The sequence below is a fragment of the Manacus vitellinus genome, unplaced genomic scaffold (assembly GCF_001715985.3).
Source record: "Manacus vitellinus isolate BGI_N305 unplaced genomic scaffold, ASM171598v3 scaffold_5_pilon, whole genome shotgun sequence".
Lineage (NCBI taxonomy): Eukaryota > Metazoa > Chordata > Aves > Passeriformes > Pipridae > Manacus > Manacus vitellinus.
In genome coordinates, this window is record NW_021940682.1 from 37,722,226 (window position 1) to 37,736,292 (window position 14,067).

The following is a 14,067-nucleotide window of genomic DNA, read 5'->3' on the forward strand; positions in this document are numbered from 1 at the left end:
CAGGTGGTAAGATGTATAGCTTGCATCTTCTGGCAGCTCTTATTAACATGTATATCTGCTACTTCTGAGTGTAATCTTCAAACAAAAATTTCTTAAGATGTCTTTTATAGCAACGTTGAGCTCCTACAAATGCAGATTTTAAAAAAATATAAAATCAGATCTTAATTCTCAAAGATTTTCTTTACAGTTCAGTGAATTCTACCCCCCTCCCTCTGCCCCAAAGAATACGTATCCCAACTGATCTCCCTTCTCCTTGAAGCATTTCAGCAATGTCTTGGAATCAGAATAATTGGAAGTCATTGGGTCCAACCCTCTCCTCACATATATATTGTTTTTTCAAACAAATCAAATAATGCATATACAAATCAAATAATGAATATACAGTCTTCAGTCTCTTCTCATCCTTCTCCTTCCCATAATAATTACTTTTCAGTAAACTAGTAAAAAAATGTGAAGGATAGGAAAACAAATGACTACCATGCTTTGCTATGGAATCTGTATTAGAATTTATCAGTATGCAGGTGGGTCATTTCTTAACCCACAGCCTCTTAGTGTTTGAAATAAAAGCATTATTAGTCTTATTCAATAACCCCTAAAGGAAAGAAATGAAACTATTAAATTTTATCGTTTCTACCATTATACAGATAACTTTGATTATTGAATTTAACTGGTATTTGTGTCTGGTCAAGCAACTACTCGTGTTATGGGAAATTGTCAGGTTGCTGGCATTTTAAGTGAAACAAGCATTATACTCTAGTCTTGTAATAATTCTGAAACTTTTAAGGTTATTCAGTTTTGGCTTGGATTTTAAAGAAACCTAAAAACTTTAAGCATATAAATCCCATTAAATTTTAATGAAACTTAGTCATCTAGCTCTCAGAAGAACCTTTGAAATCTTGGCCCATTTTTCTTTTATTTTCTTTGAGGTTTTTTTTATCAGTAACAAAGCCACCAAAGTAAACTTGCTGCTCTTTTGTGAGTGGAAAATAAGAACTGAAATATACTGCTAAATATTTTTAGGGTTTTAAGTGTCTTGTCACTCATCCAATTCAACCTGAAAAGGCTTAACTCTCAGCATGCAAGTAATCCCATTGAACTGGAACTGGAATGCATTTTCTAATTTCTTTAAAGTTGCATAAATGTTGGCAATATGAGTATTCACATTATTTACATTATGTCTTGGAAATATTTACTGGTTCTGATTGAAATATTCCATGTATTTTGAATTACATACCTTTGCTGTAGGAATTTATAAAAAATTTTGTATTGAAATACAATAGAGAGTGGCATTATTTAATGTCAAATTATAAATAAAATAATAAAGAATTCCGTGATTGCTTAACTTGCACTGTTTTTTTTTTTATTGTTCCTCCAAGCGTTGTATCAGCAGAACAGGCAGTAGGCACTGCCCTCATAGATTTAGTATCTGGAAGACTTTATCTTAGACACACTATCTTCTGGAAGTTCAAGGCCCCTAACATGAAGCCTTGATCTTAGCAACTGAAGTAATTAAATAAGACACTGGAGTTTACTATAAAAGCACCAAAACCACCTCCAGTCTGGTTTCATGAGACATTCTGAGGTACTATCCTCTTTTTCTGTATCGAGTACCTGATTATTTAAGTACTGTACTGCTTATATAGTTAGTTTGGTAGTAAAAAACTACTTGGTCTGTTCTGAGTCTGCTTGCAGCAAAAACTCTGTAGTCTTTCCTTTTTGAAAACAAATCACAAAACCACCTGTGGTGGGGCTGTGATGACCAGCTCAGATCATGGACTCGGCTGACTGCCTAATCATGTGAGTGCTAAAATTGGAGTATGGGTGGGGGGCGGCCATGCATTCAAGGAGAGGACTGAGACAACATCAGTTTAGATCATCTAATATGCAGTGAGACTGTGGAATCATGAAGAGGTGTAATATCATGGTAAAATAGTACTGTTATGATATGGTGTTATAAGCTGGTGGGTTTGATTTTCATCAAGACAGATTCCTGACTTAAACTGCATGTAAATGGCTTTGACTGTCCATTGTTTTGTTCACTGTGTAGTCTTTCAGATCTGTGCAAATGAAGCTGCCGTTGAAGGACCTTGAAATAGTTATTGTCGTTTTAGTAATGTTTTGTGACTACCATCATTTACTGAGATGTAAAATGTAAGGTAGTGAGTAACAGGTCTTAATAAAAATTTTTCTAGTTGTAGCCTTGTTTATACTTTTTTTTTTCCATTGTGACAGATAACCAGCATCATTGATCATTAAATATTTTCTGTATGGAATGATCTTGTACACCAGTGTGCTGCCTCCATCATTAAAAACAGCCCAATGATTTTGTCTTAATATATATGGAGTGAATTTAAATAATGTTCTTATGCTTTCTTTGCAGGTCATACTATGCAACAGTTAACAGTTCATCTTTCCAGAGCACTCTGGAAAAACATAGATGCATACTATCATTTAAGACTATTTGGCATTACTGATTCTGCCATATAGTCATAATTTAAAAATAGTAATTAGAACTGAATAATTTGTAGGTTAATAATTTAATTTATATGACTAACATCTGAAAGACAATTAATATTGTTGCATTCAAAATTTAGAGATGAGTATATTGTTCCTTGCATCTGCTACTTGGACTACTAAGGTTCTATATTGCCCCTTTTTTGCTCAGATTAGTGTATTAGTACTAATGCTACAGGAATGTTCTGTGCTTTTCATCTCTCATATAGTAAAATCTAGAAAGCCAACACAAGACATTTATTTCTTGGCTTAGGCTCTATACCTTATGTTTCTTCTGTGTATATAAAACCACATGATCTTGTGTATTTGATATGGTTAAAATGAAAGTGGGTATTTGTTTATGCACTAATGACTGTACATAACTGAAAGCAATTATTTTCAAAGTGTTTTTCATATAGAATTCTCTGAGCTAGACTTCTTTGGCATATGGGTATCTATGTGAATATAAAAAATGCCTACTATTTTTTAAATTGTGGCTGTCCTTGTATTCCAGCTCCAGGGTGCCTGTATATTAAATGTCATAATGATACATGGCTACATCTTGCGGTCCATCAGATAGTACAGAGGTGATAGTGTGCCCAGGTAGCTAAGAAGGCCAATGGCATCCTGTCTGGTATTAGAAATAATGTTGCCAGCAGGACGAGGGAAGTGATTGTCCCCTTGTACTTGGCACTGGTGAGGCTGCACCTCAAGCATTGTGTTCAGACATTAAAGTGCTGGAGTGTGTCCAGGGAAGGACAACGAGGCTGGTGAAGGAGCTGGAGCACAAGTCTTATGAGAAGCAGCTGAGGGAGGTGGGGTGCTTTTTTTCCCCTGTAAAAAAGAAGACTCAGAGAGACCTTATCACTTTCTATAACTACCTAAAAGGAGGTTATATTGAGCTGGGGGTCAATACTTTCTCCCAAGTAACAAGCAACAGGACCAGAGAAAATGCTCTCAGACTGCACCAGGGAAGGCTTAGGAAAAATTTCTCGATGGAAATTTTTTTGGCTTTACTACCATTGGAACAGGCTGCCCAGGAAAGCAGTGGAGTCACCATACCTGGTAGTAGCTTAGGGACAGGGTTTTCTGGTGGATTTGGCAGTATTAGGTTAATGATTGAACTCAATGATCTTAAGGATCTTCTCCTACCTAAGTGTTTCTATGAAATCTTGCAGTATGTAGGGAGGCACATACTTGCCCATCTTTACGCTTCACTGCTGTTAGTACTATTTACTGTGGTTTTAACCTAGGTACTGGTGGTTGTTGTTGTTGATTAGATATTTGATGATTAGACAAGTACTTGTCTCTATGACTTTCTCCTAAGTAGTACAGGGTTCAAGGGCTGTTCCTAAGGCGAAGCCTTGGTACTTTTGAATTATGACAAAGGTCTTGCTCTGAGCTATTTGGGACCCATCTCATGAATAATGAACCAAGCAGCACTCATGTCTTTCTCTGAGTAGCTTCTAGTGGCTAGAGATGCTTGACTATGGTTGTATCTTGTGAAATGCTCTTTTGAGGTAGTCTGTTTCAGATACTGAAAGGAAGGATACATTGATATCTGAGCTGTGCATGATGGCATTTGATATGATCTGATTATAGCCGTGGTGCATATTTTCATCAAACAGTTGTAGATGGTAATGATCATGACTAAGTCATTGTTTGCCGAGTTACTGCAATATTAAAGGGATATCTTTACACCCATCTCAGTCACAAGAAAGAGCATAGGCATTCCTGATAAGCTGTGGCTTCAGCCCAGCCAGCAACCAATCCCCACACAGCTGCTCGCTCATGCCCCCACCAGGATCAGGGAGAGAACTGGAAGGGTAAAAGCCAGAAAACTCATGGGTTGAGATAAAGGCGGTTTAATAGGGAAAGCAAAAGCCACACATACAAGCAAAGCAAGACAAGGAATTAATTCACTGCTTCCCATGGGCAGGTAGGTCTTCAGCCATCCCCAGGAGAGCAGGGCCCCATCAGACTTAACAGTGACTTGGGAAGACAAACACCATCAATCCAAACCTCTTCTTTCTCCTTCTTTCCCCCAGCTTTATATACTGAGCATCATGTCAAATGGTATGGAATATTACTTTGCTCAGTTTGGATCACCTGTCCCAGCACCTCCAAATTCCTTGCCAGCTTGGCAGTGTGAAAAATGGAAAAGACCTTGGCTCTGTGTAAGCCCTGCTCAGCAATAACAAAAACATCTGTCTGTTAGCAACCCTGTGTTCAGCACAAATCCAAAACACAGCCCCATATCAGTCACTGTGAAGAAAATTAGTTCTACCCCAGCCAAGACCAGCACACAGGGTGACTCAGCTTTTAAAAGGAATGTGTTCTTTCTTTCTGCCTTCACTAAAGCATTCTACTAGGTGTCATGTGGAACGTCTACCTGGTTAACTCAAGGGATAGTATATTGAGGATGACTTGGATGAGGGGACAGGAGATGATCTAAAACTCATAGTGGAAAAAATGGTAACCCTGAGACATATAGGTATACTTGTGTAAATTTGCATGAGAAGTCTCTTCTGGCATTAGGTTCCACTGGTGGAGGCCAGTTTAGTTCAGAAATATGCACAGAACTGAGTAAGAGCAACACCAGCAGAAATAACACAGCAGAAATAACATTCAGTGAAGCAATGACTGTTCATATCTCATAAATTCAGACAATTTTGGGGTCTTATGAAATATATGACAGAATGAGGGTATGACAGTAGAGGAAGTGAAGGAGAAATCTCCCAGATCGTGGAGAAATCTCCTGGATCCTGGATATCTTACATCCTTTCATCACTACAGTGATAAATAAGAGATTATTGGAGCCTCCAAAAGACATGCAACCTGTGAAGCGATACCTGTTTCTTTCAAGGAATATGAAAGTTTGTATTCTCCTGGTATCATGGTTGTGTGTAACAGACAAGAGGAAAAAAAAAAAAAGAGGCCTCGTGATACAATATTTAGGGAAAAAATAAAGGAAAAAAAGAGCTGAAGAAGTCCAATTGAATTTGGATATATCATTTACTTATCTTCCAGCCTCTAGGCATACTTGCTTGTTTATTAGTCCCTTTTCTAAATAGGGTATTTTTCCATTATTCACAGTCACACTTTAATGGACAGTTACAACAGGGATATCAAGAGAAACTAAACTTTGTGGCCAGCTTCCAGTCAACTGGCAGCCACAGCTGTGGTGATGACAAGGTCTGACTTAATGTTTGAGAATTCCATGAAAGTAAAAGCTGTGATCCTTCCACCAAAGGGTAACTAGTTTCATTTATATATTTTTTTTCCCTTTCTTGCTGTGCAATCAGAACTCTTCTGTGGTGTGGATGCTGGTTTTAAGAGTCTGAAAAATCTTTTGAAACTAATTTCACTTTGTCTTGGCTATTACCTCCTACTTCTGTGAAGCCTGTTATTTAAATCAGTGTAAATCAAGTAGTTCTGGAAATTGTAAAGAAATGGTGTATTCTATTAAATTCCTATCGCATTTCATCATCCTTTTTCATGAATACTTCCAACAAGAGATGATGGAGAGAGGTATCTTTAGAATACAGGAGCAGGGAGTACTTATCCCTTAATTTTTTCACCAAAATTAAGAATCTCATATTCCAGATCTTTGATAGTTCCCTGCATTGGTCTATCATTTCAAGTCTCAGTTGATTACTTTAGTCTGCACAGCTCCCTAGGTGAATCTTCAAATTTGGTTTGTGGTTATCAACTGTCGAGATTTTTCTCTTCACACATGTTCAACCAGCCTGAGAATATACCTTTGCTCTTGAGGGCAACTTGTTATCAGCAGAGCCTTGCTCTTCAATCTTTCAAAAGTAGTGGTAATGGCTAAATGTTTTGAGGTCATGAAAGTGCCCATGAGGCAAAGGATCCATACTTTGACTCAAATGTAGGATTAATGAAAGCAGTGTTACTTTTACATTTAGCTTGAACTTGTCTCCAATATGCGAGAAAGTATGCTTCAGAATTTGGTGAGAGCCTCTGGCACCTACATGACATTATTTCAGTCCTCATCTCATCTCCAGAGATAACCAGTAGATAATTCAGATGGCGTGTGTAGATATGGTGTTGAAAGTCCTGCAACAGATTCTCTTCAGATGTGCAATGAGATATTCTTTTCTTACATACTGACTAATCTAATGGCATTCTCTGATGGAGTGATTGCATCAGTGAGCAAGGGAGGAACTACAGATGTCATCCACTTGGATGTCTGTAAGGCCTTTGATACAGTCCCCACATCATTCTGACCAGTAAATTGGAAAGTTATGGGTTTGATGTGTGGACTGTTAGATGGATAAGAAATTGACTGGATGACCATGTCCTAAGAGTTACTGTCAATGACTCAGTGTCCAAATGGAAACCAGTAGTGAGTGGTGCCCCTCAAGGGTCCATATTGGCATCAATACTTTTAATATCTTTGTTAATGACACAGACAGGGGAATTGTGTGCACCCACAGCACGTTTCTAGATGACACTAAGATCAGTGATTCAATTGAGCTGTTTGAGGGAAGGGGTACCACCCAGTGTGACCTTGACAGGCTTGAGGATTGGGCCCATGTTAACCTCATGAAGATCTACAAGGCCAAATGCAACAACCAGGTCTAGTGAACGCTGTCTCTGTTAATGCTGTACACATGTAATCTTCTTGTATAGGTTTCTGTTGTAACAAATTCTCAGTTGTAAGTAGCTCTTATATCAGTTTAAATAGTATGAGAGTCAATCCTTAGAACAAGCATCTTCATGTTACAAGCCAAAGATCCTCACAGATCTCATTTCAGATTCCTCTCTGACATGATTTTGGAATGCCATATGAACCTATCTTCTGTTTCTTTGCTAAATATAAATAAAACTTGAAAGATTTGGGCTGGAATTAATCTCCCTCAGCCTCATACATCTGAAAATCTTATCTTTTTCCATAGTAAAGGGATGAAGAAATGAAATAGCTTATTTTACGGTCTTGTATGAAAATACGTATGTCTAAATACATATCTTTAGATAGTCATATCTACAGAACAGTTCATCTCTTTTCCTTCTCATTGACTATTGAAGAAATTTAGACAACTTGCTTACTGTTATTTACATAAGCTGAGATGAATTTGATAATTGTCATATGTTATTTCTAAGACAACAGTTCATATAGGAACATGGTTTTTGGGAAAGATAAATATCCTTTCTAAGTTTATCAAAGTGGATCTCAAGGTAGAAGAACACATTAGGAGCTTGGTTGTGGTAAAGTCATTTTGGTAGTAGAAAAATGGTAGTTTTTTCTAATCAAGTTCTGCTTAAATAGTACTTGAGCATTTCAGACACCTTTTCTTTGATAAGGGATTCTGAATTTGTCCGTGCCCAATGGATTCAACTCTTCAGTGAGTATTTGAGACATGTTCCTTATTCCCACCTCAGAATAATTGGATGCTTGCTGGTTAGTAACCAAGAAAGGAGTCTGTATGGGAAGAAGCAAACAATAGCTGTACTACTCTGAAATGTGTTCTCCACATGGATTCTGAAACTCTGGCTCCTTCCCCACCCTCATTGAATCGTCTGTTTCCAGCTTGTATATCAACAAATGAATGAAGGACAATGCTGTGCATTGTACTCTCTCCAGTTTAGAGAAAGATGGGGCATGAGCCAGTGCTCTGTCAGTTCCAAGTTTTAGCAGGATTACTTGATCTCAGGTAAATAGAATTCATATACTACAAGGCTGTAGTCTCACAAGCAACTTGAGCCAGTTCGAGTATAGGTGACTTTTGAGAGGTCTGTTCTTCTTCATCTCTCCCTCTGTGAGCACCTGTGTTGGAGGAATTGCACCAGGAATGAGATCATGCTGATCAGTATAACAGGATTTAAAAAAAAAAAATAATTTTGCAGCTGGATCAGTTCCTTGATCACTTTTGTAGCCTGGCAGCCTTAGCACAAGCTCAAAGGGAGGAAAGTCAGTACTTCTGTGTACAGTGGCAACTCTTGTTTACATAACGCTGTCATTCGACAACTGCTTTAAGCCAAATTGTAGAATCCATATGGATGAGATATCTGAAGCTGTTATTGAGAAGGTATAAACTTTTTTACTGATTTTATGAAGAATAACTTTCAAAGTGGTTTACTTTGGTGTATGGAATGGACTCATGATTTTTACTATCTGTCTGCAAGACTTATGTATAAAAATGCTTATTGGGTATGTAAATACAAAATTTATGGATGAGAAAAGAAACTCGTGTATGTGTCTTGCATATTTGCAATACAGATTTACAACTCAGTCCAGCTTCCACTAAAAGCAAGGACAGAAATTTACTTGTTCAAATTTGCTTTCTAAAACTCTCTTTTATGTTAGGTGTTGATTGCACAAATCATCCACATAAACCAGCTTATGCCTAATAGTTGCAGAAATATTACTTTTTTCTTCCTTTGATATTTTATCAATAAACTACAGGTTTTACAGCGTATAATAAATGTACTTTTTACATTAACATTTCAACATGGTGTCTAAGTATTTGGAAGTGGATATAAAATTGTCGTTATTTGGGTATTAAAACCTGGGCAACACTTTTGATTTGTCACCGTATACTTGGGTAAAAGGTACAGAAGGATGCATGATATATCTCTTGTGTAGTGACTTGTTTTTCTTTATTTTTTTTCTTGATTAAAAGACATGTGGTTTACCAGATGAATTAAATATTCTAATCTTCTGACTTTTTTTTCTCTTTAGGTTGCAGCAATCTATAAAGATTCAAGTATTGGAAATCTTATAAATATAGTTATTGTAAAATTAATCGTAATTCACAATGAACAGGTAAGGAAAATAAATATTTAAAAGATTTCTTTCTAATATAAGAAACAAAATGCATGAATTTTCATTGTAATTACAAAGTTTAAATTGTTTTAGTTTTAAATACAAAATATTTTCTTTAACTATAAATTTTTTTTTTAGAATAGGAGACTAAATATCAAATGTGAGGTTAACTTTAGGGTGTGTATTTAATACCTCTATTTCCCTGTCTCTCTATTAGCACCTTTAGTTGACCTATATTGACATAAATCAGGTAGTATATGAAAGCTTATGGCATAACAACCTAAAGTGTGGTTATACACGTGAAAGTCTGACAGGGAAATGACATCTTCTATAGAGTGCTTTGATGGAGTGTTTTCAGCCCTAGGAGTTGTAATATTTTAAGACTGTAAGAAGTATATGCTTATCTAATATATGGGGTTTATATTTATTTATCATAAATGTCACTTTTAAAAAAATATTTAGCACATGATAAATGCTCACATTGCATTATTTAAAATAATGGGTTCTCATGACTGATAACTTGTGGCTTAATTCAGATCTGATCCTAAGGGAACTCTTACATGACTTTCCATGCACAGTCATTATTTTACAGATTAGCAGCACAAATGACAACACAGTAAGTGCAAGTGCATGAATATTAAACCAGTTATTTGATATTTTTGACCATTTCTTGCTTAGGAAGGACCAGCTATCACTTTTAATGCAGCTACTACACTTCGTAATTTTTGCTTATGGCAGCAATCACAAAACACTTTGGATGACACTCACCCTTCTCATCATGATACTGCTGTTCTCATCACTAGGTACAGTATCTAAAATAGCCACAACTACTCAACTAGGTAAGACAAATGCTTCAGGTTTTTTTTTACATCAGCTTTTAACCATTCCCCTGACATTGTTCATAGATAGCTGAAGTGAATGAAGACTATCTTCTGCTTCCCAAACCACTGATTATCAATACATGAGCAATTATTCTGACTGTGTTGATAGATAAGCATCTGATGATCCTTTCGTTAAAGATGATAGAAATTACTTAGACCTGAAATTGTGACAAGGAAATGAAGTCTTTAGCTATTGTACATTTATGTGATAGAGGCAGTGTTGTACTTAATGGAATCAGTGAAGGATGCAATGATGGTCAGCTCCTGATAGCCCAGGCGTAATCAGAACAATCAAAAGCTTAAAATGGAAAATATTTAAATATTAATATGTATTCTTCCTGTGCACCAATAACCTTAGTGAAGGTTCTGATGTTCATTCATTGAAATAGAATCTCTCTTTTGCTCTTCTTTTTCACTAATATTTCCCCCCAGTGTGCAAGTTGGTCACACTCCAGCACATCACACTGTTTGATGTTAGTCCTGAATTTTACATTGTTAATTTGGCAGACGGTCCACAACATAAGGTGGTTTCAAGTATATTGCAATCTGCATGTTTTTCAGCAGCATATCATAATTGTCTACTGTCTGCATTGTAGAGAAATAGTATAGTATTTTAAGTTTTATTCTTTTCACACTAGATAGAAAACAGTACTGTGAGCTTAGTCTGGTGAATTTAAATTATTTCTTTCATTAGAATACAAATTGTTTGAATGGACTGTGAGATTAAAAATTGAGAATCAGATTTGCAATTACTTTAGTATAGCGACAGTGAATTACTTTAAAAATATTCTTTTACATACTGTAATAATTTTAAATAAATATTTTTCTTCAAGGGAAGATATCTGCAGAGCTAGAGAGAAGTGTGATACTCTTGGTGAGTTATTCTTTTTTAATCAGTATGGTTATATTACAAAATACATGAGAATTTCACTGTACAGAGAAAAATCAATTAGGAATAAATCAGAAAATAGAACCAAAATTCAAGTCACACAGACAAAAATAATTGTTTCTCGTTTCTTACTGCTGTTGTCTCCTGGCATGTAGTTTGGTGCCAGGGGGTTGTATAAATTTGCTGCATACTTGAGGAATGACTTTCAACCATAGTATTTGTTGCACTACATAGCACTACATGAAAATTCGTTCTGTTAAGCATTTATTTAAGGATTCAATTTTGCAGGTTTAGCAGAGCTAGGTACAATGTGTGATCCACTACGCAGCTGTTCTGTAAGTGAAGAAAATGGATTGAGTGCTGCTTTCACTATAGCACATGAGCTTGGACATGTGTAAGTACCTATTTCCCAGCAGGTAATTTTTTTTATTTCCTTTTAATACAACCAATTTCCAGTGATGGGCTCTACGTTTCTAAGAGAGCGCAGTCTGACATGTCCTTTTAGAAGAGTCATTATTTTTGCCTCTTCCAGTGAGCCAGCTCTGCCCGTCACCTAGAGGTAAAGAAGTTGTGAATTTTATAACCTGGTTGGTATCCTGAATTATAGGAAAGACTGGCCAAACAACTAGATTCTGTCCTTTTGTCGTATGAACTGGTTAAGACACTGGGACATGTCCTAGGCGTACAACATAGTCCTGCTAAGTTCAACTGCATTCTAGCCCTGCTAGGAATTTACCTTTAAGAAAAGACAATTGTTAATATAACACAGAAATATTCTTCCTTGTGTTTGATCCTTTCAGAATACAGTAGAGTAAGACAAAGAGAAATACTTTACACAGAAAAATAAGAGGAGATGACAGCATTTTATTTTATGAAGCATACCTCATCAGTGATGGCAGAAAGGTGCTATACTCTAGCTCCATGAGGCATGCTACTGTGTAGGTAACAATGAAGTTACAGAGCTCAGTAGCTAGCTTGTTGATTTTCATGTTCCTGCAAGTTCCTTTACACACGTGTTATTTGTCATGGTATTGAAGCTGAGATGTAAAATAAGATGATGTGGTAGTTGCATGAATATTAATGTGCTCTGTAGTTTTTGTTACTGAATAGTAAGAGTTACGATGGGAATATTGGAGTAACATTTTGTGGACAGTCTAGCCATGACCTGTATATACAGTTGAGGAGAATATACAGTGGCATAATCCTAAAACACTGGAATTTTTCTGGTGAGCTAAAAAATTACGTAATTGTAAAATTCTTCCTGTACCCAAGAAGTTATTTGGATAAGGAGAGAATTATATAAGGCATTTTAAAGATACCTATTGCCATAATATCAGGTAGATATATTGAGTTCCATTAAATTTTAAGGCATTTTCAAGCTCGTTTGAATTGAAAACACATTTGCTGTTATAGCAAAGAGAGTTTCAGTTAATTATTGCTGAACTTGTTTTGGAGTTTGTCTGTTTTGCTTTTTAGATTTAATGTACCTCATGATGACAGTTTTAAATGTAAAGAAGCTGGAATTAAACATCAGTATCACGTAATGGCTCCAACTTTAAATTATCACACAAGTCCATGGACCTGGTCAAAATGCAGTCAAAAATATATCACTGAATTTCTCGAGTGAGTGTCAATATAATGCTGTGGTTTAGAGTGTTATTTTTCTTTTTTTTTTTTTTCAATTTCTTGTATTTCTGAGAAACATTTTAAAGGTATTGCTTAAATACAGTTTTTACACTGCTCTTTTGTTTAACCTGAGGGTTTAACTTGTAGGGCCTTAGTCCTCCAGAAAAATACATGATTCATGACTTTGTTAAAGTTGCACTGAACATACAAAGCTAAAGGATTTTTTATTTTTTTAAATGTAGTGGCATAGTTTATTGAAAAAATCTTCAGTATGATTTTAATAGGTTAGAATAGGAACGGTTTATTTTCTGAAGTTTTTATGTAAAAATAAATGATAAGTATAATTTAGGCAGTACCATCTTCTTTTTCTTTCCTTTTTTTTTTCTAATGAGCAATGTCAGCCAGAAAAAAAACCAACTTCATTTTGTTTGGTGGATCTAAATGCAAAGTGCAAAAAAGGAAAACCAAGTAACCTGGTTTAATTATTCATGAATTTTAATCAAAGTCATTAGATAGGCAAGTAGGCATGCAAACCCATAACTCCACTGAGATATACATGTGTAAGTGTTGGATGAGTAGTGAGAAGGTTTCCAATGAATTAAGAGTGATTTATTCACGTTTTATTCCTGTTTTACAACAGTACTGGCTATGGTGAATGCCTCCTAGACAAACCTAGTGAAAGAATATATGATCTTTCCTCTCAGCTGCCTGGGTCAATGTATGATGTCAACAAGCAGTGTGAACTTACGTTTGGTATTGGGTCACAAGTGTGCCCATATCTGGTGAGTGAAAACCAGACAAAGTTGTGCTCAATCTATACTAGAAAGTTACTGAAAATTAGTGGTTTGGGAATAATTTTATCCTGAAATAAGTAAAACTTCAGGTTATATTCTTCTGAATGGGGAAGCATTCAGTGCACAGCACTGCAATTTCATATGCAAGAAATATATAGAAATAAAAAGTAGGATGCATTCATTTTGATTTCCACATCTGTGATTGTGATAATTCCTTTAAAAGATCTAAAACTGCATAAATTAAGGTTTCCTGCAACACTTTCTGCAAATGTTTTCATATTATTGGTCATATCTTACATTAACAGGTCTTGCTTCTCTGCTTCTTTTAAAAATTTATAACTTAAAAGCTAATATATTATCTCAAACATTTGTTCTAAATGGTCCAAAATGACTCCCCGCTTTCTCAGAGAGTGAAAAAATATTTTTGAGCCTGATAGAGTGTACATTTTGTACACAAAACTGAGATATAGAAAGAAAACTTGACTAGGTTAATATTGAAACTTAAGTTGTATTGTGAAAACTTAATATGGCCATTTCAATATAAATATAAATAAAACATTATGATTTTATGCGTTACTGTCAGGATGTCAGTGT

At 35.8% G+C, this 14,067-nt stretch overlaps 1 protein-coding gene across 1 annotated transcript in view; it reads left to right on the plus strand.

Annotated features, from left to right (window-relative positions):
• Nucleotides 1-14,067, plus strand: part of ADAMTS20 (ADAM metallopeptidase with thrombospondin type 1 motif 20) — a 95,435-nt gene that overhangs the window by 20,309 nt on the left and 61,059 nt on the right. The window contains exons 5-10 of the mRNA XM_029963520.1: nucleotides 9,200-9,283; nucleotides 9,962-10,086; nucleotides 10,998-11,038; nucleotides 11,342-11,447; nucleotides 12,530-12,676; nucleotides 13,320-13,461. Coding sequence (XP_029819380.1) covers nucleotides 9,200-9,283; nucleotides 9,962-10,086; nucleotides 10,998-11,038; nucleotides 11,342-11,447; nucleotides 12,530-12,676; nucleotides 13,320-13,461 — 645 coding nt within the window. The remainder of the gene's footprint in view (nucleotides 1-9,199; nucleotides 9,284-9,961; nucleotides 10,087-10,997; nucleotides 11,039-11,341; nucleotides 11,448-12,529; nucleotides 12,677-13,319; nucleotides 13,462-14,067) is intronic.